The sequence below is a fragment of the Caloenas nicobarica genome, chromosome 15 (genome assembly GCF_036013445.1).
Source record: "Caloenas nicobarica isolate bCalNic1 chromosome 15, bCalNic1.hap1, whole genome shotgun sequence".
NCBI lineage: Eukaryota > Metazoa > Chordata > Aves > Columbiformes > Columbidae > Caloenas > Caloenas nicobarica.
The window spans coordinates 14124216-14142588 of record NC_088259.1 but is presented as its reverse complement, the minus strand read 5'-3'; the positions used below and the strand labels follow the sequence as shown (position 1 = coordinate 14142588).

The following is an 18373-nucleotide window of genomic DNA, read 5'->3' as shown; positions in this document are numbered from 1 at the left end:
AACCCCAGGTACCTGAATGAATTGTTTGCACTTCACTGCAAAATAAATATCAGTCTAAGGGTAGAAGATGGTAACTTCTTCACAGACATGAGGAATGGAAACTTTGCTGGATACCAAAAAAGGTGACTTGAGTTAAATGTTAAAGCCTGTCTTCCAAACTGTGAATGGGTATGTGATAACATGTCTCAAGGAACTAGTGATGAACTAGTTTATAAACTATGTTTATAAACTGCATATGGATTCCTCAAATAATAAACAGTCACTGTGTTATTCTTTGCATAGATATAGTCTTTAATTTCAAGGAAATATAATTTCCTGATATTCCTTTCCTGATATTTTAATTCATGTTCGTCTTATCAACTACCCACATTATCTCACCTTCTTAATTTAAGCAACCTTGGAACATGATGTGAAAAAGCCAATCTACTAAATAACTGGGTCACTTAAAACTCTAGTTCACATGTCATGCCCTTAATTTACTATAATATAAAAAAAATTACTTTAGCTGCTTTTCTGAATGAGGTTCATGATCAGTTTCCAGCTTCTCTCATTATATTTATGTACATGGCATTACTACATTTGTTATAATACTAAGTGATACAGCTTCCATCACGCATAAGCAATTGCCTCCCACTCTCACACAGGAACCAATTCCTACTTGTCCATTAGAAGTCATTATATTTTGGAACTATCACACTCATGATCCTCAAATTATTTGTAGATTAAATGATTTGAAAAACGTGTAGCGAATTTGCTCTCATGCAATTTTTAAAACTTAGAAGACTTCTAATATCTCTTCATCATCAAAACATCATTGCAGTGTGACTAAGACATTATTAAAAGTAAACTGTTACTGGATTCCTAATCAGATTTATCCTTACAAATGAGTTTAACTCCTGAACTAGCTCTTTGCAGGGTCCCACAAGCATCAAGGGCAATGTTGGCAAACCACAGATTGAACAATTCTGCAATATGAATTTCTAGTTACAAAAACTGCATTTTATAGCATACTATGGTTCTGTCACTGTTCCTACAGCACTGCAAAACCAAGAGATATTTTGACTTTAAAGGGTCAAATTATGGAAGACAAAGCGTTATGTAAGAAAAAAAGTCAAAATTGTAGTGTGCTACAATTAGGGCATTGCCATGTTAATATCATCTGTGTACTCAGGTGGTGCTGGTGTATAGATAGTTACAGAAAACACATTAGCAAATTGCTTTGGAACAGTAATAAACATAACAAATATGTAAACATAATAAACATGCGAAATTGTGTTCTGAGAAACTCTTCTTCCACAAAGCATTCAGAGAGAGACAAGAACTAAAGGAAGTGCAAAACCCTAGAACTGGCAGCGCTGTTTGTTACGTCCAAACAGACTTTGTTTTAATGAATGCAAAGCTCTCTCCCTCTTTTCCTCCAAGATGCTCCTTGAAACCCATCTGTTCTGTGGCACATGGCACTTCACAAAAGCCACCCACCGTGCTGTCCCAGCACTGTACCAGTGTTGTCCTCTGCAGCTCCAGCTTGTGCTCCTACACTGCAAACTCTTCCGGAGAGAAAACCTCCTGTTCATCTGACACAGTTCTCCTATTGTCCTCAGCCCCGTCCATTTACATCACTCTAAAAACAACATGCCTGAAGAGGAAAAGGCTTAGCAACTAGGAAAAGAGAAGTATTTTATTGCCAGAGCTTAGCATTCAGATGCATTCTTTCAGTTTATTAATACAGTTATGCGATATTTACCCTCCCCTCGCAGGGAGCAGCCTTGTTGGCCATGGCGAGGAGCCACCATTTCGGAAAGCTGCTGCGACCACAGTTACGAAAAGCCTCGGCATCGTGCAGGGCAGCGATCGGCCCGCGGACATTAAACCATGTTCAGTAGCATTAACGTTGAGTGGTTGAAATCACCATGGTTACGCACCGATCCTGAAAATTACCTGATGGGGACAGATCTTTCCCATCAACCAAAGCCTTACTGGCTGAAATGGAGCTGCCCAGGGCACTGGGATTCACCTGCCAGGAATACCCTTCCCAACACCTACAGTCTGCCCACAGCAGTGTCATACTTCAATGGTATTTTTAATTCTTACTTTTCCTGTCACGGTTCTAATATAAAAACAAGGCTCTAAATGCAAGGCCTTTGCCGTGTTTGTTGGAAGGCTTCTTCTGGTCTCGGAGGTGCTTTAAACCCTTTGGGAACTGGAAAAGCCCTCTGTTGGCACTTTGCCATGTACCATGAACTCTTGGCAAATTACCAGAGCTCTTCGAGATAAAGTCAGTAATTAAATAAACTGCCAGCGCTGTGACTCCATGCAGCAGAACTGCAGCAGCACTCCGCTTTAGTGTGCACGGAGACTTGGGGAGCACTTTGAAAAACTACAGGCACTGCTTCCCCTCCACGTTCACAGGCCTAAATAAAGACGAGGGCACTGAAAAGGCAGTTCTCCTCCTTAGGGAGCTACCTGGGAAGCCACACCAAAAAGCTGCTGTGGTCACGCTCCCACAGCTCCCTCTAGAAGGGCGCTGGATGGTTTTCTGTAATAATAACCACCCGGTTATTGCTGCTGGTCCAACTGCATCATGTGAGGAGAATCTTCAGAGATACAAACAAAGCTCTTTAGCAGCCAAGTGAAGAAACCTGTAATTTTACGATCAGGAAGCCACATTGCTAGCGGTCATCAAGTACAACACCACCCTGGCTTGTGTCAGCAATAGTGCGGCCAGCAGGACCCCGGCAGTGACCGTCGCCCTGTGCGTGGTGCTGCTGAGGTCACACCTCGAATCCTGGGGTCAGTTTTGGGCCACTCATGACGAGAAAGGCCTTGAGGTGCTGGAGAGAGTTCAGAGAAGGGTGATGAGGCTGGTGAGGGAGCTGGAGCACCAGTGTGATGGGAGCGGCTGAGGGAGCTGGGGGTGTTTAGCCTGGAGGAGGCTGAGGGGAGACCTTCTGGTCTCTGCAACCACCTGAAAGGAGGCCGTAGCACGGAGGGTGTTGTTCTCTTCTCCCACGTAGCATGCAAGAGGGCGAAAGGAAACGGCCTCAAATTCTGCCAGGGAAGCTTCAGATGGGATATTAGGCACCATTTCTTCACGGAAAGGATTGTGAAGCAGCGGAACAGGCCGCCGTGGGAAGTGGTGAAGTCGCCATCTCTAGAGGGGCTTAAAAAAATGCAGAGACGAAGCTCTTAGGGACATGGTTCAGGGCCAGATTTAGGTTATGGCTGGACTCTATGATTTTAAGTGTCTCATCCAACCAAAATGATTCTATGATTCTATAACTACTGCCATTATCTGGCAGACATGTTGAGATTCTAAGCCTTTAGTAAATACCCCAGCTTTTGCAACATCTTTTATAGCACTTAACACTATATGTCTCTGTTTCATGAACGGAGCAACCCAAAAGCATCCCGAGAGCAAAGTAAATGTCAGCTAGGTAAACATATTTTTTAAAAAAACCGTAAGATAGCTAAACACAGCCTAACAGTTCCACGGCAAGGAAGAGGCGGTTCGCCATAATGCACAACTGAGCCCGCCCAGGCGGGGTGGGTGCTCGGCTCGTCAGGCCTGGCCGCCCGCCCCGCTCGGCTCGTCAGGCCTGGCCGCCCGCCCCGCTCGGCGCTGGCGCCGTTGCTATGTACGGCCTGCTGCGGCCGGGCCCGCCGCCGCTTCTCCGCGCCTGGGCCGCCGGTTCCCGCCTCGCCCGCGCCCGCCTCAGCCCGCCGCTGCCGCCGGGAACGCTGCGAGCCGCCGCCCGCAGTTCCGCCAAGGTAGGTGGGCGGGGGAGAGGGCGTGTGGGCGCCCCGCTGTGAGGTGCTGCGCTGTGAGAGGGGGAAGCGCGGCGGCAGGGCCCGGCCCTGCAGGGAGATCGCGGGGTCATTTCGGTTGGAGGAGACCCTCAGGATAGCAGAGTCCTGCCGTAACTCTGGCGCTAAACCATGTCCCTAAGAACCTCGTCTACACGCCTCTTAAAATGCTTTCTCAACAAAATCTCCTCGGGGGTGGGGGCAGGAGCAGACAGGCAGCTAAGGCAGTGGTGCAAATGGCAAAGAATTCATGGCACAAAGCAGCTCATTTGAACGCCTGTGGAGCTCTGCTTTTCTCTTTTCACTCTGGCAAATCCTGTTTTGAAACACATATTTGGAATCATAGAATCACTTCAGTTGGAAGAGACCATCAAGATCATCGACTCCAACCATAACCTCACTCCAGCACTAACCCATGTCCCTAGGAGCCTCGTCTAAACGCCTTTTAAACCCCTCCAGGGATGGTGACTCCGCCACTGCCCTGGGCAGCCTGTTCCAATGCCCGACAGCCCTTTGTGTGAGGAATTTTTTCCTGATATCTCTTGTCCTGTCACTTGCTACTCAGGAGAAAAGACCAACACCCTCCATGCTCCAACCTCCTTTCAGGCAGTTGGGGAGCGGATTGTAGATTAAAGCACGAGTTATCCTGGCCTGGAAGTGTTTTCCACCTTTTGGGGGTGTTTTCACACCCTGTGGTGTGTGTATGGGGTGTTTTCCCTGTGGGCTGCGGAGTCTGAGCACTTCAGGTGAGTGAGGAATACAAAAAGGGGTTTTAGGGATTCACGCAGAAACAGACAGAGAATCCCGGGTGTTCCCGGGCAGGTTTTCCTGCAGTGCCATGGGGTTCACAGCCCAGACGGGCTCTGGGCGAGATAAAATACCAACGTGCCCCCAGTTAATTATGTGTTTCCCTGTGCCTTCAACCTTCTGTTCATATTTTGGAGTTGAGAAGGAAAAATTTTTGTGAAGTACAATTGTTTTGGTTTGTTTGTTTAAATTTGAATTGACTCCGGGAAAAGCAAGTGAAGGCTTTACATGCAACTGGTTTTTGCACTGCAGTACATGAGCAAACCACCCGTGTGCTGGGTTTCTGCGGGAGACAGGGACCTGCTTTACACCCACTTGTGCCTCGATGTTAAATGAGGGCTTTCCATACAAAGCCTCATTTACGGTTTAATTTCTACAGCTTATTTTCTGGGTTAATTTCTTTAACCACTTTACAAAGCATGACATTTCAGATTTGGTTTCATGCCTTAGTTCATCCAGAAGCTGAATCTTTGCATAAATGATGTGAATAAAATTTGCTATCTAGCAGAAATATTGTAGCAGAATTATATGGAAAATAAGTACCTTTCTTTGCCAAATTGTATGTTATTCTGGACGTGACTGTACTGGGTAGTCTACATAATGTCTGCTAAAGTGGTACTTTTTGAACACCTTGCTTCTCTACCATTCAGAAATTGCCTGACGTGTGCCTGAGAGTGTGAGTGAATGGAAACATGCTTGGAAAACGCAAAGAAAGTGTTTTTCAGTCCTTATGATCCATCTTGCAAGTGTGGCTGAAGACCCAGAGTTCCTCTGAGGCTTATGTATCCCTGTGGATCATCAGCTCCTGTTTTCCTGGCAGCCGTCTGAAGAAAATCGTCATGTTTGCTCCTTAAATAGACAACGATCATTTTTGTTTGGATGAAAAATTGACTATAAGCTTTAAACCTTAATACACCTTCTTTACCTTCATTGCACTATCAGATTGCTCTGGAGTATATTTTAGTATGAAGTTCTGCACTTTAAATTTACCCAGATATAAAACCTGTCAATAAGTTTTACTGTGACAAGTATTTTCAGCGAAGTTGAGCTATTTCCACCAGCACTGGCATATCTGTGTAGCTGCTGTCTACACCGTGACAACAGCAGCAATTCCCAGTTCTTCCTTTCTACAGGGGGTGATTTATAGGAGCTGAAATGTTGGACCTGTTCTATGAGTAAGTTGTTAGTAAGCCAGCATCAGTCTGGTATCATGTAGGCTTCCAGTGCCATCAGCTGCTTAATCTTGAACAAAAAGCTGTTACAAGAATTCACTGTGTAAAGCTGAGCAGTGAGTGTAAGCAAAGATCTGTGTGGCATCTCAGTCTCATCTCTCAAGCAACAGTGTGGGTGTGCCTTGGCACACATTTGGATAAAATGGAAGACTGGGACTATGATAACTCTTTTTAATTGTGAAACTTGCATTGTGTAAGAACTTGCACTGAGCTCATATGAATAGTTGGGAAAGGGGAGCTGGCATGGGCTCTGCCGTAGGCATCTGATGTGAAAGAGCAAAAGCGGATTACTCTCTTTCCCAAAGCGTTCGAAACAGCACTGTATACAAACCACTTCTTTGATTATTTCACGTTGGTTCAACTGACTAGAATATGATATTGTGCTTAATGCTAATAAATACTTTTGTTTTCTTTTTTAGGATGCAGGTGGATCACCCGAAAAGGCAGCCACGGATCCCAGTGGTGAAAACAAGAAACTCAACAAAACCCAGCAGCTGAAACAAGTTTTTAAAGAATATGGTGCTGTAGGAGTTTCATTCCATGTTGGAATTTCATTAGTATCTCTAGGAATCTTCTACCTGGCTGTGTCAAGGTGAGGTTTGTACAGTTGTCTGTAGCCTCTAGGTAGTGGTTTAGCCAAGAAAAATATTTTGCCATTATGCTTATTTCTGGAAGAAGATGTACTCTATGCCTGCTTGATCTATACACAGTAATCTTCTGAATTTTTAGACAGATCCATAAATAGAACTAATCTCCCATCAGGCATGAGAGTAGAGGTACATGATCTTTTTGCATAGGTTCACAGTCTGTGGTGAGCAGGTGAAAACAGCAGAGACTGCACCAGAGTAACAAGGCAGATGAGAGAATTTATTTTTGTTCTGCAGAGATATCTTTTGTTCTCAAGCAGTAGTATGGTCTGTACAGATACAGCCATACAAAAGTGCTGGAGCTTAGAGATAAATTTATTTTTCTGGGTGTTGAACTCAGTTTCTGCAGCTGAAACTGCAGAAGGTGACAGCCACTAGAACAAGATTAAAAAAGAAATTGTATATGTGGCTTCTGGTGGGAATGCAACAGTTCTGCCTGTAGAGGATGAGGTATCTCAATGGAGGATATAGGGAAACACATTGTTTCTCAAAACATTCCCTGCTGCTCACTCTTGGCTTCAGTGTGAATGCCCAATTTCTCTCGTTTACTACATCGTGGCACAGGGTGACAATGAAATTTTTTTCTTTCAAGTATGATTTAGTTCCCAGTTACAAGATACAATATTGGCCAGTGAAGGGGGCAAAGTTTCAGTAACAACTTCTCTTGGAAAATTACTCCAAACATAGGAACCTTGAGGAAAACTGCTATGTCTATAGAGAATGAAAGTATCAATGAATCTGGTGGATAACACTTATTTGAGTTCGGTAGTACTTCCTTCACTTCCTAGATTTTAGGTAAGATACTTGTCATTTTAACAGCTTGTACTCCTCTCTTAGAACACGCTAAGCCTAACAAAAAGTACCTTATTTGCTTTAGGTTGATCTATATTTATGTGATAAATTTCATCAAGACACAGAATAGACTTTATTGTAAATTTTGGGAAGATGAATTTCCAACACAAATTCACAAACTTGTATTTCTTTTTTTTTAAATTCAAAAGTAGAGAAATAGATTATTTTCTCTGAGTGTTCTCCATGCACATGCTGCAGCTATACAATTGTAAAACTAAGAACATCTTTGACTTCACAGGGAACTTGTCAGTTTAAGAAAAAAGTGCATCTGAAAATATTGCCTGTGTTGTTGCTACAAAAGTAACTTGAGCTGCTACTGCTGAAATAACTAATTGTTTTTAATATTTAACAATATCTAAACATAAATTCCAGAGTTGGAAGCATGCCATGTTAAATTCTCTGAAAAAATGGCACCTTTAATTTATATTCTTTAGTGTGCAACCTTAAAATAAACTAAAAATCTTGTTTTCTTTTTCCCCAGTGGTGTGGATATGACTGCAGTTCTCTTCAAACTTGGTTTCAGTGAATCATCGTTGCAATCTAAAATGGCTGCTGGCACAAGCACATTTGTGTTGGCATATGCTATTCATAAATTGTTTGCTCCAGTCCGAATCAGCATTACTATAGTTTCTGTGCCATTTATTGTCCGATACTGCCGAAAGATTGGTTTCTTCAAACCTCCCACCCCAAATCCATGATGATTTCTTACTGGTTCTTAAGTGCTCTATACCCACATAGCTTTTCAGATTGCTAAATTCCTTTAAAAGATTTATTTGAATCCATGTTAATGCTGACCTCCTCTTCCATTTCTTACTTGCTCTTTCAGGTAAATTTATCTTCTTTCCCTTTTGCCACCTCTTCTTTAGAAAAACTTGTTAAAATGGTATCTGGTTTCCACTGCAAGCGGTAATATAAATGCTTGACAATGAGCAGTCTCTTTAGAACACACAGTTCTGGGTCTTTATAGTCTAGCTTTTGGGGCCTTAATTTTTTTTCTTGTCAAAATAGAGCAGCAGCATTAGTTTATTACTGTGTAGTTGGGAAACAGTAAAATAATCTAATAGCCTGTAGAATAAACAATATCCTACTATCTGAATAGTTCTTTTGGTAAGTGTACATATTGGAATCTAAGGTGGTAGGTGGGTGTTTCTTCTGTTATAAAAGGCATATATTGTGACCCATTTTGGAATACAACGCACATGCTGAACTAACTTAAGTGGGAGTACCTGTGTACTTAATTAATGCACAGCGATAATGGTTTTAGACAGAATAGGTGATGCACTGTTCTGAAACTACAGCTCCTTTGTGGTGCTTCCATGTTTCAAGATTTTATTGTTTGAAAATATGTTTTATTTATAGGCTAGGAACTGGCCTTACTAAAGTATTTAATTTTTTTTTTTTATGCCTACACACTCAGAAGGAATCATGAGTCTACTGAAGTCAGTGTAACCAGAATTACCTCCTATGTGAACATATTCCAAAGATCATCAAGTCAGAGGCAAGGTATCTGTGGGGTTTTTAATGTACCAAGGTCTGCCTTTGTACTAGGGGCACATTTTTGTATGAAAACTAACCCTAGCAGCTCTCTGCTCCTGTGAATGACACTCAAATTTGCCTCTGAAGTCCAGACATTACAATTCAGAGCTTCTCAAGAACAATTCCTGTGCTTTTGTCTGACAGACTGTTGACTGTACCAATTAGAGGTGCTTTTCATATCCCTATTGAGACACTATTCCTGTTAGAATGTAGTTACACATGTATATGTATTCACATACCACCTTTCAGTTAACCTAAAGACTGGATCCCAAAACTAGGTAGTCAGTGAAACGTTCTGCAGTAAACCTGGGTTTCAGACTTAGGACTATGAGTTAGCTTGAGCCAGACCTGCCAGGCTGTGGACCTGGTTCCTCCTTCCAGGTCTGCTCTTGTTACATTGTCTTTGTGCTTACACTTACCCCAAGATGACTCTGACCGATCTGCTCATACAGGAATCTGATTAAAGTCAAGTAGCAGGAAATTACCCTGGTGATCAGAGTAATTTTTTTTTTTTTTTGGCTGAAATTTTGCAAATTGAGAGGAAGAAGTGATGTGGTTAGGATGAGAGTTGGCTGAGGGAGGGAAGGAGGAACTAGTGATTTCTTTTAGTTGTGAGCAACCTATTATCTCCACTCAACCATAACATTAAATTGTACCCCAACTCCTTTGACATTCAGAAAGTCCAACCCATAGGCTGGTTGGATGCTCTGAGGATCCTCTGGCTCACAAGTGAGCAGCAGTTTGTGCTCTGGGAAGATTACTCACAGCCACATCTATCCTTGTACCTCTGGATTATTGCTACTCCTTGGTTAATCAGAGGCTTTCTGTAAGACAGAGCAAACTCTGCCCTGTGGAAGCAGAGTGTAGAGACTGACACCAGGGAACAAAGAGCCCCTTGATAACAGCCTGGGCTCAGTGGGGCTGTGCTGTTAAGCCTAAGGGAGGGTTTAGTGTCCTAAGATGGAAACAGTTGCAGCAGTGAGCAGGTACACATGCTAGAGGCTTGGTGCACAAAACAAACACATCCATGCGTGGCATAAATGTAAAGATGCATTACATAGTTAAACACTGCTCAAAATACCAGCCTTAGGAGCAGGATGTACCAAAAATCAGCTTCATTGTGGTCTTGTGCCATGGGAGCTATAAGCTGTGTCACTAACAGAGCTTATGTCACACACAGCTGCTCAGCTTGCTTGTGAAATGTGGAGCCAGTGCACAGGAGAAAGGGCTGGCAAGTTCATTGGAACTAGCTGCTTATTCAAAAAAAAAAAAACCTAACAACAACACACAACAAACAACAGACAAATGAACCACAAACTGGACTTTTCCTTTTTCACGCCAGCTTTGTGGCGTGGCTGCTGAAGCTGGCAGCTTGTCCAGGGTACCAGTTTCAGCTTGCTGCTACCTGAGCCAGTTCTAATTAGAGCATAAGTTTCAGATCAGCTTGGCTGTCAAGGATGCTCTGCCTTTACCCTTGCCTAATCCAATTGTTTTACCTGTTACATGGATGGAAGCTTATTGCTGAGTGTTTTGTAGGTAAAAACTGCAGTATCTACACAGCAGTTGAAGGGCACAACCAACAGTACTTGGTTCCTTCCTATTACCTACTACATTTTAGAACAGCTCAAATCTTTTAAATTTTAAGAGACAGTCGCATTTCTCAAGAGAAAGTTTTACTTGAGCCTATTTTTTTTCCTTTTCACAGAACCCTATGGTTTTTTTTCTTCCTACATGCGCTCTCTCTTTCTATCAGTTTAGGACAAAGAATTCTAGAATAATCATGAGGCATCCTTGCTTTCTTCATTTAATCAGTCATTTCTGATAATGTTTTGTTTATAAAGCAGGAGTATTTTAAAACAAATGCACCTAAAAGTTAAGTCACCAGCACTAGAGATTTTCTTGCAGTAAAGAAACAGAGCTCCATTTAAATTATGATCAGAATTCAGATTACCTGTTAAGATAAATATGGTTGTATAAACTACTGGCAATTAGTTTAGATTAAGTTTTTTGCAAAGTATGTGTTAATTTGAGAATATATTTTGAATTCTAGAATCCTTGCTTGTAAAAGGACCATTTTTTAAAATGATCTGTAAAATAGTAAAGATGACCTTAAAGTCTTATAATGACAATACAATAAATTGCTTTCTCTTAGTATGCTTGAAGTGTTTTACTGGAAAATAGTTGGTTTGTATGTTTTCTTGGTGAATGGTTTGAGCCTTGCTGCATTTTAGGGAATAACATCTTACAGCACCAGATATTAAGATTAGTTCCTGTTACATATCCCATTTGATAACAATACTTTCCAGATCTTTCTCTTACAGGTGCTTTGAGAACCTGTTCTTTGAATAACAGCATAAAAAAAAAAAAAAAGCAGGCCTAGCTTTCAGTGTTCGTAGAAAATCTACAAGGTTAAATAGCAACACATTTGGTACTTACTTGTAATCCTGTGTTGTGATTATAGATTAACATGTGACCACGTGGACTTTGTGGTACCATCACTTTGAGCAAGAACTTTATACCAGCTTCCTTTTTGACAGAGATGGGAAGTAAACTTATTTTGTGATCAATAGACGAGTCAAGCTGTACTGATGACAAAGCCAAGTGGTTAAGAGACAGCCAGTGGAAGCAATAAGGAACCTTGGTGATGGCAGTATATAACAAATCTTTATTTTTAATGTTGAGTGCTTACATTTAAAACAAAATAGACAAAAATGGACACATCATTTTTAGGACACTCAAGAGAAATGCATTCACCTCACTCAGTCTCAGGTGACACCACAGGTACGATACCCTTAGCAGCCCAGCGAGTCCGGAGGCAGGTGTCTCCAGGACATTGCACTGTTCAACAAACAAGAGCCACAGCTTCCTCTTCTTGTTGGAACATGGAACCATTACCAAGACAGACCATGTGATAAAAGCCTTCAACGGCTTAATACTTAGATCAGCAAACCTGGCCCACATGTAACTGGATTTCAAGTATTAAGTATACCACAACCCTCAGCTAAAAGTCAAATAACTTTCCATTGCAGTTAGAGTTTAAGATGACAGCCAACCCAAAGATTGCCATTGGATCCCAAGACCTGTTGGAAGCATTACAGTAGTCACAGTACAAGACTCCTCTTGTCAATCCCATGAGGTTACCCCTGCTAAGACTACGTTCTGGATGGAGCAACACCATCACTCTTTCTGCTGACGGGCATCTTTGTAGAGTTTGCTGTAACCCAGGGATGGAGAAGTACTTCCTTCAGGGGCAGTCGATGGAATGGGTTATGCTTGAGAAGCTTTGAAATTAGATCTTTTGCACCTTGTGTTACAAATGGAGGAAACTTGTATTCCACCTAAGGAAAGGGAAGGACACCAAAGATGATGTAAAAGTTCTTTGGCAATTACCAAATTAGAGAGACAAAGGGCTCTACCCTCCAAGGTAGATCCAGAAAGGAAAAATGTCAGATTCGCTGACTATGCACCTCATGCCTATTGAGATGAGATTAAGGAATTTCATCATAATCCTGAAGAAAACAAAGTTCTCACTACTTGTAGAAGTTAAATTAGTCTATTTTTCTATGTACTTCAAACAAGATTAGTTTGCTGGAACCTTTCTAGGGTATGCAAAGGGAAAAGTTAACCTTATGTATTTTTACTAACACCTTGAACGTTAAATATTCATTTTATAAATTAGGAAAGGAAATATTTGGAGAGCACTAGTTGCTTTATGAAAAAGATGCAGGCAGAAACAGAGTTGAACCAAGGAAGTCAGACAAGGTACCTTAAGGTCTCTTATTCTATTGAATGACTGAAGACAGTTTTAGGGACCTAGTTTTATGCCTATCATTATGTCTTGCTACAGTGCTAGTTATAATACATATCCTTCAAGGTGACCATTTGTTAAGCTTCAATAAAACAGCAGAACTGAAAGGCAGCACAATTCAGCTGTCCAAGTAAGTATTGGCACATACCCTAGAAATGGCTCTGTAGGTTTCCTGGTACGTCGCTGCTTCAAAAGGCGGCTTCCCAACAAGAAATTCATAGCACAGAACTCCCAGGCTCCAAATATCCACCTTTTCATCATGCGTTCTTCCCTCAATCATTTCAGGAGGCAAGTAATCAAGTGTCCCACAGAGAGTTGTTCTCCTGAAGAAAAGTCCAAGTTAATCATCTACTGATTGTGGCAATTAGAAGATCCATTTCAAGAGCCAGATAAAAGCTAATCCTAGAAATCAGCTGCACCTCAGTCTATCCTGGAGAGAGACTCAGCACCACCAGAATACCTGATAAAGAAGTTCCACCAGTAAATTTTTTACTTTTGCTTTAAAGCACTTTAGTCACTGCAATCAGTCTTATCCCTCCTTTTTCATCTCACTTGCTAGATCAATAGTCTTCCTTTGTCAGGTGCAGTTCAGACTAATTAAGGAAATGTCGTAAGTATATTGCTAGTGGGAAGTTTGAACACGAGTGCTGCTTTGCCATATCTCAGGGACCACTACAGCAGCACACCAACCTGCTTCACTTGGGTCAGGTTCAGCAAGTTTTGAACTATACAAGCTGAAAAAACAGGCTAACACCACTCCCTCCTCTGCTACATCAGTTGACTACTAAGACCTCTTGCTGCAGTGGCCCTGTTCTTAAAGGATTTCCATCCCGCTCCCCCCACCCCCGCTATTTTAGGAAGTTCACATTTACCTCCATTCCACAACTACAAGTGTGACAAGAAAGCCAACATTTTCACAACAGAAGTATTTCACTGCAGAAGATGTATATTGCATTCTCACCTAGAGGATGGAGCATGCACAGACCATCCAAAGTCAGCAATTTTTAATTCTCCATTTGAGCCAAGCAGCAAGTTTTCTGGCTTGATGTCTCGGTGAATCACATTCTTTGAATGACAGTATGATAGGGCATCTGCTAGTTCTGTGACATACTGTATTTAGAAAGAGAACAAATCTTTAAAGACATCATTGCTCTAGCTTATCTAGCTACAGTATAGCCTTCTCTAGGCATAATTAATAGTTTAAGTGAGAGAAATTATTCCTTAAACCCTTGAAGTCTGGCAATACAGGCTTTGCCTGAAGTGACCAAGCTCTTGCAATATTGAGCAATGCTGCATGTAGGTATATTAGCACTGAGCAATAATTTGTAATTAGGAATAAGTTGGGAAGGCAAGCACACAAGAAAACTAGCATTTAAGGAATTTCAGTTTCACACAACACAAAGAACTTTATCTGAAGAGCTAGCTTTATACTGCAGGTATTCCACATGTGAAGAGCAAGTAATGTATAAGCAGCTAGACCTACAGTAGCAGTTCTTTGCTCATCAAACTTGGTAAGCTTCTGAAGTTCTTTGTAGACTTCTCCACGAGGTGCATACTCCAGAATAAGGTAAACTCTTGTAAAGTCATGGAAGTAGCCATATAATCTGAGAATGTTGGGGTGCCTGCAAAAACATTTAAATATTCTTCTGAACAAGGTATTTGTCCATGACTTTAAATTTCCCTTTCCTGCCTTCCCCCATTCAAAGCAAGCATAGGAACTTCATCTTGTGTTTCTCCAGCTCCCAACATATCCATTAAGGGAGCTTCATAGCAGATAGATGGTGTTTTATCAAAGCTGCTAGCCATGAGTTTGGCTAATTCATGTCGTCTTAAACATGCCTTTCTACAGCAGCTAGAAGAGCTGATTACCATTGAAGGTGCCAATTCCTATGGTGTTTAGAATTTAAACTTAAACACTTCCTGCAAAAACTAATTTCTTCAGCAAGTTAGGCGTATTTTCCAGGAAACAAAACCAAAAACAAGCTCAGACTCTTAAGAAATTGCAGTTATCCACGTAAATCCAAGCAGTAAACAAGGAGGGTTTTTTTTCTAATAGGAAGATGTTACCAGAAGTTAGTTCATTGCAAGGTAGACGAACGTAAATGTTGGTGCAGAAAGGCAAGAATCCTAACTAGCAGTTTCAAGATGTCACCTGTTCAAAAAGAAACTTCTATTTTCTTCAGAGTGTGTTACCATAAACAAGGTTACTTTGTTTATTTGAACATGAAGCAAAGAGTATAACAGGTCACTAAACTTTACCTAAGATGGGATTGTATTTCAACTTCTCTTCTTATCTGATGTTCTACACAGGCTTCCTCTACTTGTGTTTTAAAAAGGACTTTCAGTGCAAGAATAAATTTACTCCGCTTTTCACGTGCCAGGTACACATTTCCAAATTTTCCTTTCCCCAGAGGACGACCAACTTCAAAATCCTCAAGACACCATTGCCTTCTGCAAGAGGAAAAGGGAAGGTTACAAAAGCTGGGTACTTGGGTGGGCTTTGACTCCTAGGCTTACAATCTATAATGTTCCCATTCAATAGATACTTAAGTGATCTGAACTAGATTTTAGTCTTTAAGAGAACACCAAGAGGATAAGATACGCACTGAGACTTTTAAAAAAGAAAGTTCTGAAAGATCACCTCTTCCTTCCTAAAGCTTATGCACAGAGATACCAACATCAACCACACTACTACAAAATCAAGTCTGTGTCTAGCAAGCCAGGCTTGTTTCAACACACTGAATACAGACGTATTACTAGTGCATGTCAGAACTATTTGGGGTAGTCATGCTACAAGTTAACTTCAGCCTTAGACTCCTGTCTCTTGCAGGTCTGAAGGAGGCTTTGCTTTCACGTGTACATCTTGTGACCAGGGCAGCAGCTATCAGTGTTCTCTCCTAGTTTTCATTTAGCCAGAAGTTTTTAGATTACAGGAAGTCTTTGTTCCTGAGAATTATCACGGCAGAGTAAACTTTCCCAGTTTCATATGTTGTCTCTGTGAAGTTTATGGCCACTGGTCTCCACAACCAAGGGGCTCAAGTAGCCTCATCTTAACTACAACTTAGTTGCAGCATGAAATCCCGGAAGTTAAAAACCAAACCTAATCCAACAGGACTAGAAGGATTTAGGCAGGCAACTTACTTTTTAGTCTCTTCATTTTTCTTTTTAGTTGTTTCTTCATTCTGTTGTTTAGAGGTGCTTTCTCCTTCAGTACTTTTTGCTATGTATAGAGAAGTAGATCAACTTTATGTACCAGACCCATGAACACAATACAAAAACTCACACGGGAGCAAATCTAACCCTCGTGCAGTATCTGCCTGAGCTCTTAGAATATATTCAATGATGTTTTAAACAACCTAGAGTAGCTTACTATTAGCAAAGCAGCATAGCAGTTATCAGTGCTATCAAAATGTAATTTTAAGATCTTTCTTGAAATAAAACATTAAGCTTTCACCCCCTCAAAAAAATATTCTTGCTTATAAGAGATTAACATGAATACTGGAATAACTGTCACATATGAATGCCAATGACAGTAACTCATAACTGACTAGCAAGCATCTGGAAACTGTTAAACACCCATGTTGGCTCTAAATGGGTAATTCTGGCAACAAGGATGGTGCAGTAACATCTAAGCTGCAGTATGTGCTGCTATTCTGAGGCAAACAGAAGTATTAATACTTCTCTGCAGGACTGTTTCCACAACATCAACATCAGCTTCGGGTTTTCTGCCCTGCTCTCTGCTTCATAGAACAGAAGTATCTCAAGTGTCACAGCTGCATAAATACATGTAAATCATCTTCAGAATTACCAGGTACTGGAGCCTGTTGAGGTTTTTCATTGTTCTTGCTTGGAACTTGAGCTGTAGCAGTTTGTGCCAGAAGCCTTGGTCGGGGCTGCTGGGTTGTCTGATTATGAGACAGTTTTTGGTTTGACAGTACAGGTTTTTGTGATTGCACAGGAACTCGCTGGGCAAAGTTTGAAGAACAGGGAACACGTTGTGCTGGCACACCACTGTTGAGTGACCGGCTTTGCGCAGAACACTGAGACACGGGAACACGTTTCGGGCCATCCTCAATGGGATTAGCAACCTCAAAAAGAAAAGATTATACATTAATTGTAGAATAGCATACCATAGTTTGTATGGCCCCATTCAGTACAACATAAAAAGAACCACAAAGCACATTAACAGGAAATGTTGGGGTAGTCTGATCTTATGGCTTAGCAATGAAAACATTCTTAAATTTCTACATTGACAAGAAAAAGTTAGCAGTTCTCTCAATAGCATACTTATTTATAGCTAGCAGAAGAACTTTTCCACACACTTCTGCAGAACATCAGCCAAAGGTGGTAAGAGAGCAGATCTTTGCTATAGAAACATACACTGCTTTGAGTCACTACTTCCTTCAATGCTGTTTGTCTTAACATACCCTGCACTGCCATGGGAGTTCAGCAGAACAAAGCAAGTTGATTTAGTAAGATTCAGCTATCTGCTTTTAATCTTTTGCTTCCAGTAAGGGAAGGTAGTTTAGGCTTATATTTACGAAATTCTGGGTTGTTCTAGGATACTTTACCTATAGTGAAGTTCAAATGCTAATGATTAGCTTCTCACATTTTTGACCCTCTAATGACACCTATGCAACAGTTTGTACTATTTTTTATTCCCCTCGGTATTATTTAGTCTTCTCGTTCAGTTCACTAAAAATAATGCATTGACAGCTTAATTAAAAAGAGGTTTTGCTTATGCTATTCTGAAGTCTTCCCAGGACCTGCTTGGTTTTAAGCTAAACTAGTGAGAAACTACCTATATTTGCATATAGAAAATAATATGTAACCAGGATGGTCTTGAGTACTGCTGCAGGGGCATGTCAATAATGACATTAACATAGTGCTTGCTTTTGGAAGCTGTATCTAGAATAAGTTGGCTACATACATTTGCTCTCTCCTTAGAGGATCTTATATTATACTTAAAATACGAGGAGGATTTCTCAGTTCAAGTATGGCATACTAAACTTATTTTTTTTTAATTATTGTTAATATAACTCCTTGGCAATTGTTCCCTGCACAGCTAAGACGTTGTTTCAGAACAGTTTTTCCTCATTTTGCTATTTAGTACAGTAAGTAATTACAAAATACAGTCTGAAACCCGTAGCTCTGGTGTGATCAGGTGAAACACACCCAACAAGTCACTTACTTTGGCAGCGCGACCGGAGCACCGAGAATGGTTCTCTTTTGTATTCTTGTCCATAATGCCCGGGAGGAAGAGCTTCGCCTACAGGTAAGACGTAGCGAACAGGGATCAGCTCCACAGAACACGCAGCCCCTTCCCCCGCAATTCCAACACCGGGAGGCCCCGCGGCAGGGCCCGGGACGGCCTGGCCCGTCCCGCCGCAGCACACCGCTGCCCCGCAACGGCCAGCCTGCCCTCACAGCTCCCCCCGGCCAGGCCCGGCCCTGCCAGCACCTCCGGCGAGCAGAGCCCCAGTATCGCGGCCCTGCCCACGTCCCCAGCGCGCAGCCCGGGCACCGCTCACCCCAGCTCCACTCCCTCCGACCGCTGCGGCTGTTTGAATTCAAACCGCCCTCCCTTAAATACCCTTTAAACTACCGCCTCTCGCCATTGGCCCCTCTCCCGCCAGCCGCGCCCGCTGATTGGTTCTTTTTCAACCGGCCCGCTCGCCGATTGGCTC

At 41.8% G+C, this 18373-nt stretch overlaps 2 protein-coding genes across 3 annotated transcripts; one reads left to right on the top strand and one right to left on the bottom strand.

The window, feature by feature from the left end:
* The first annotated feature begins 3633 nt into the window (after positions 1–3633).
* On the top strand, positions 3634–10980 carry FAM210B (family with sequence similarity 210 member B). Its single transcript, XM_065645682.1, has 3 exons — positions 3634–3768; positions 6263–6435; positions 7824–10980. The coding sequence occupies exons 1-3, from the start codon at positions 3634–3636 to the stop codon at positions 8038–8040; spliced, it is 525 nt and encodes a 174-aa protein (XP_065501754.1). The 3' UTR covers positions 8041–10980.
* Positions 10981–12030: 1050 nt separating this feature from the next.
* Positions 12031–17931, bottom strand: AURKA (aurora kinase A). Of its 2 annotated transcripts, XM_065645664.1 has the most exons (9): positions 17874–17931; positions 17009–17010; positions 16495–16774; positions 15828–15906; positions 14946–15137; positions 14170–14308; positions 13648–13796; positions 12835–13009; positions 12031–12216 (listed from the first exon to the last, which is right to left on the bottom strand). In XM_065645664.1, exons 1-9 carry the CDS (start codon positions 17929–17931, stop codon positions 12031–12033), a joined length of 1260 nt encoding a protein of 419 aa, XP_065501736.1. The 2 variants fall into 2 exon arrangements, with proteins under 2 accessions (XP_065501736.1, XP_065501735.1); XM_065645663.1 differs by lacking the exon at positions 17009–17010 and having other exon boundaries at positions 17878–17931.
* Positions 17932–18373: the final 442 nt, after the last annotated feature.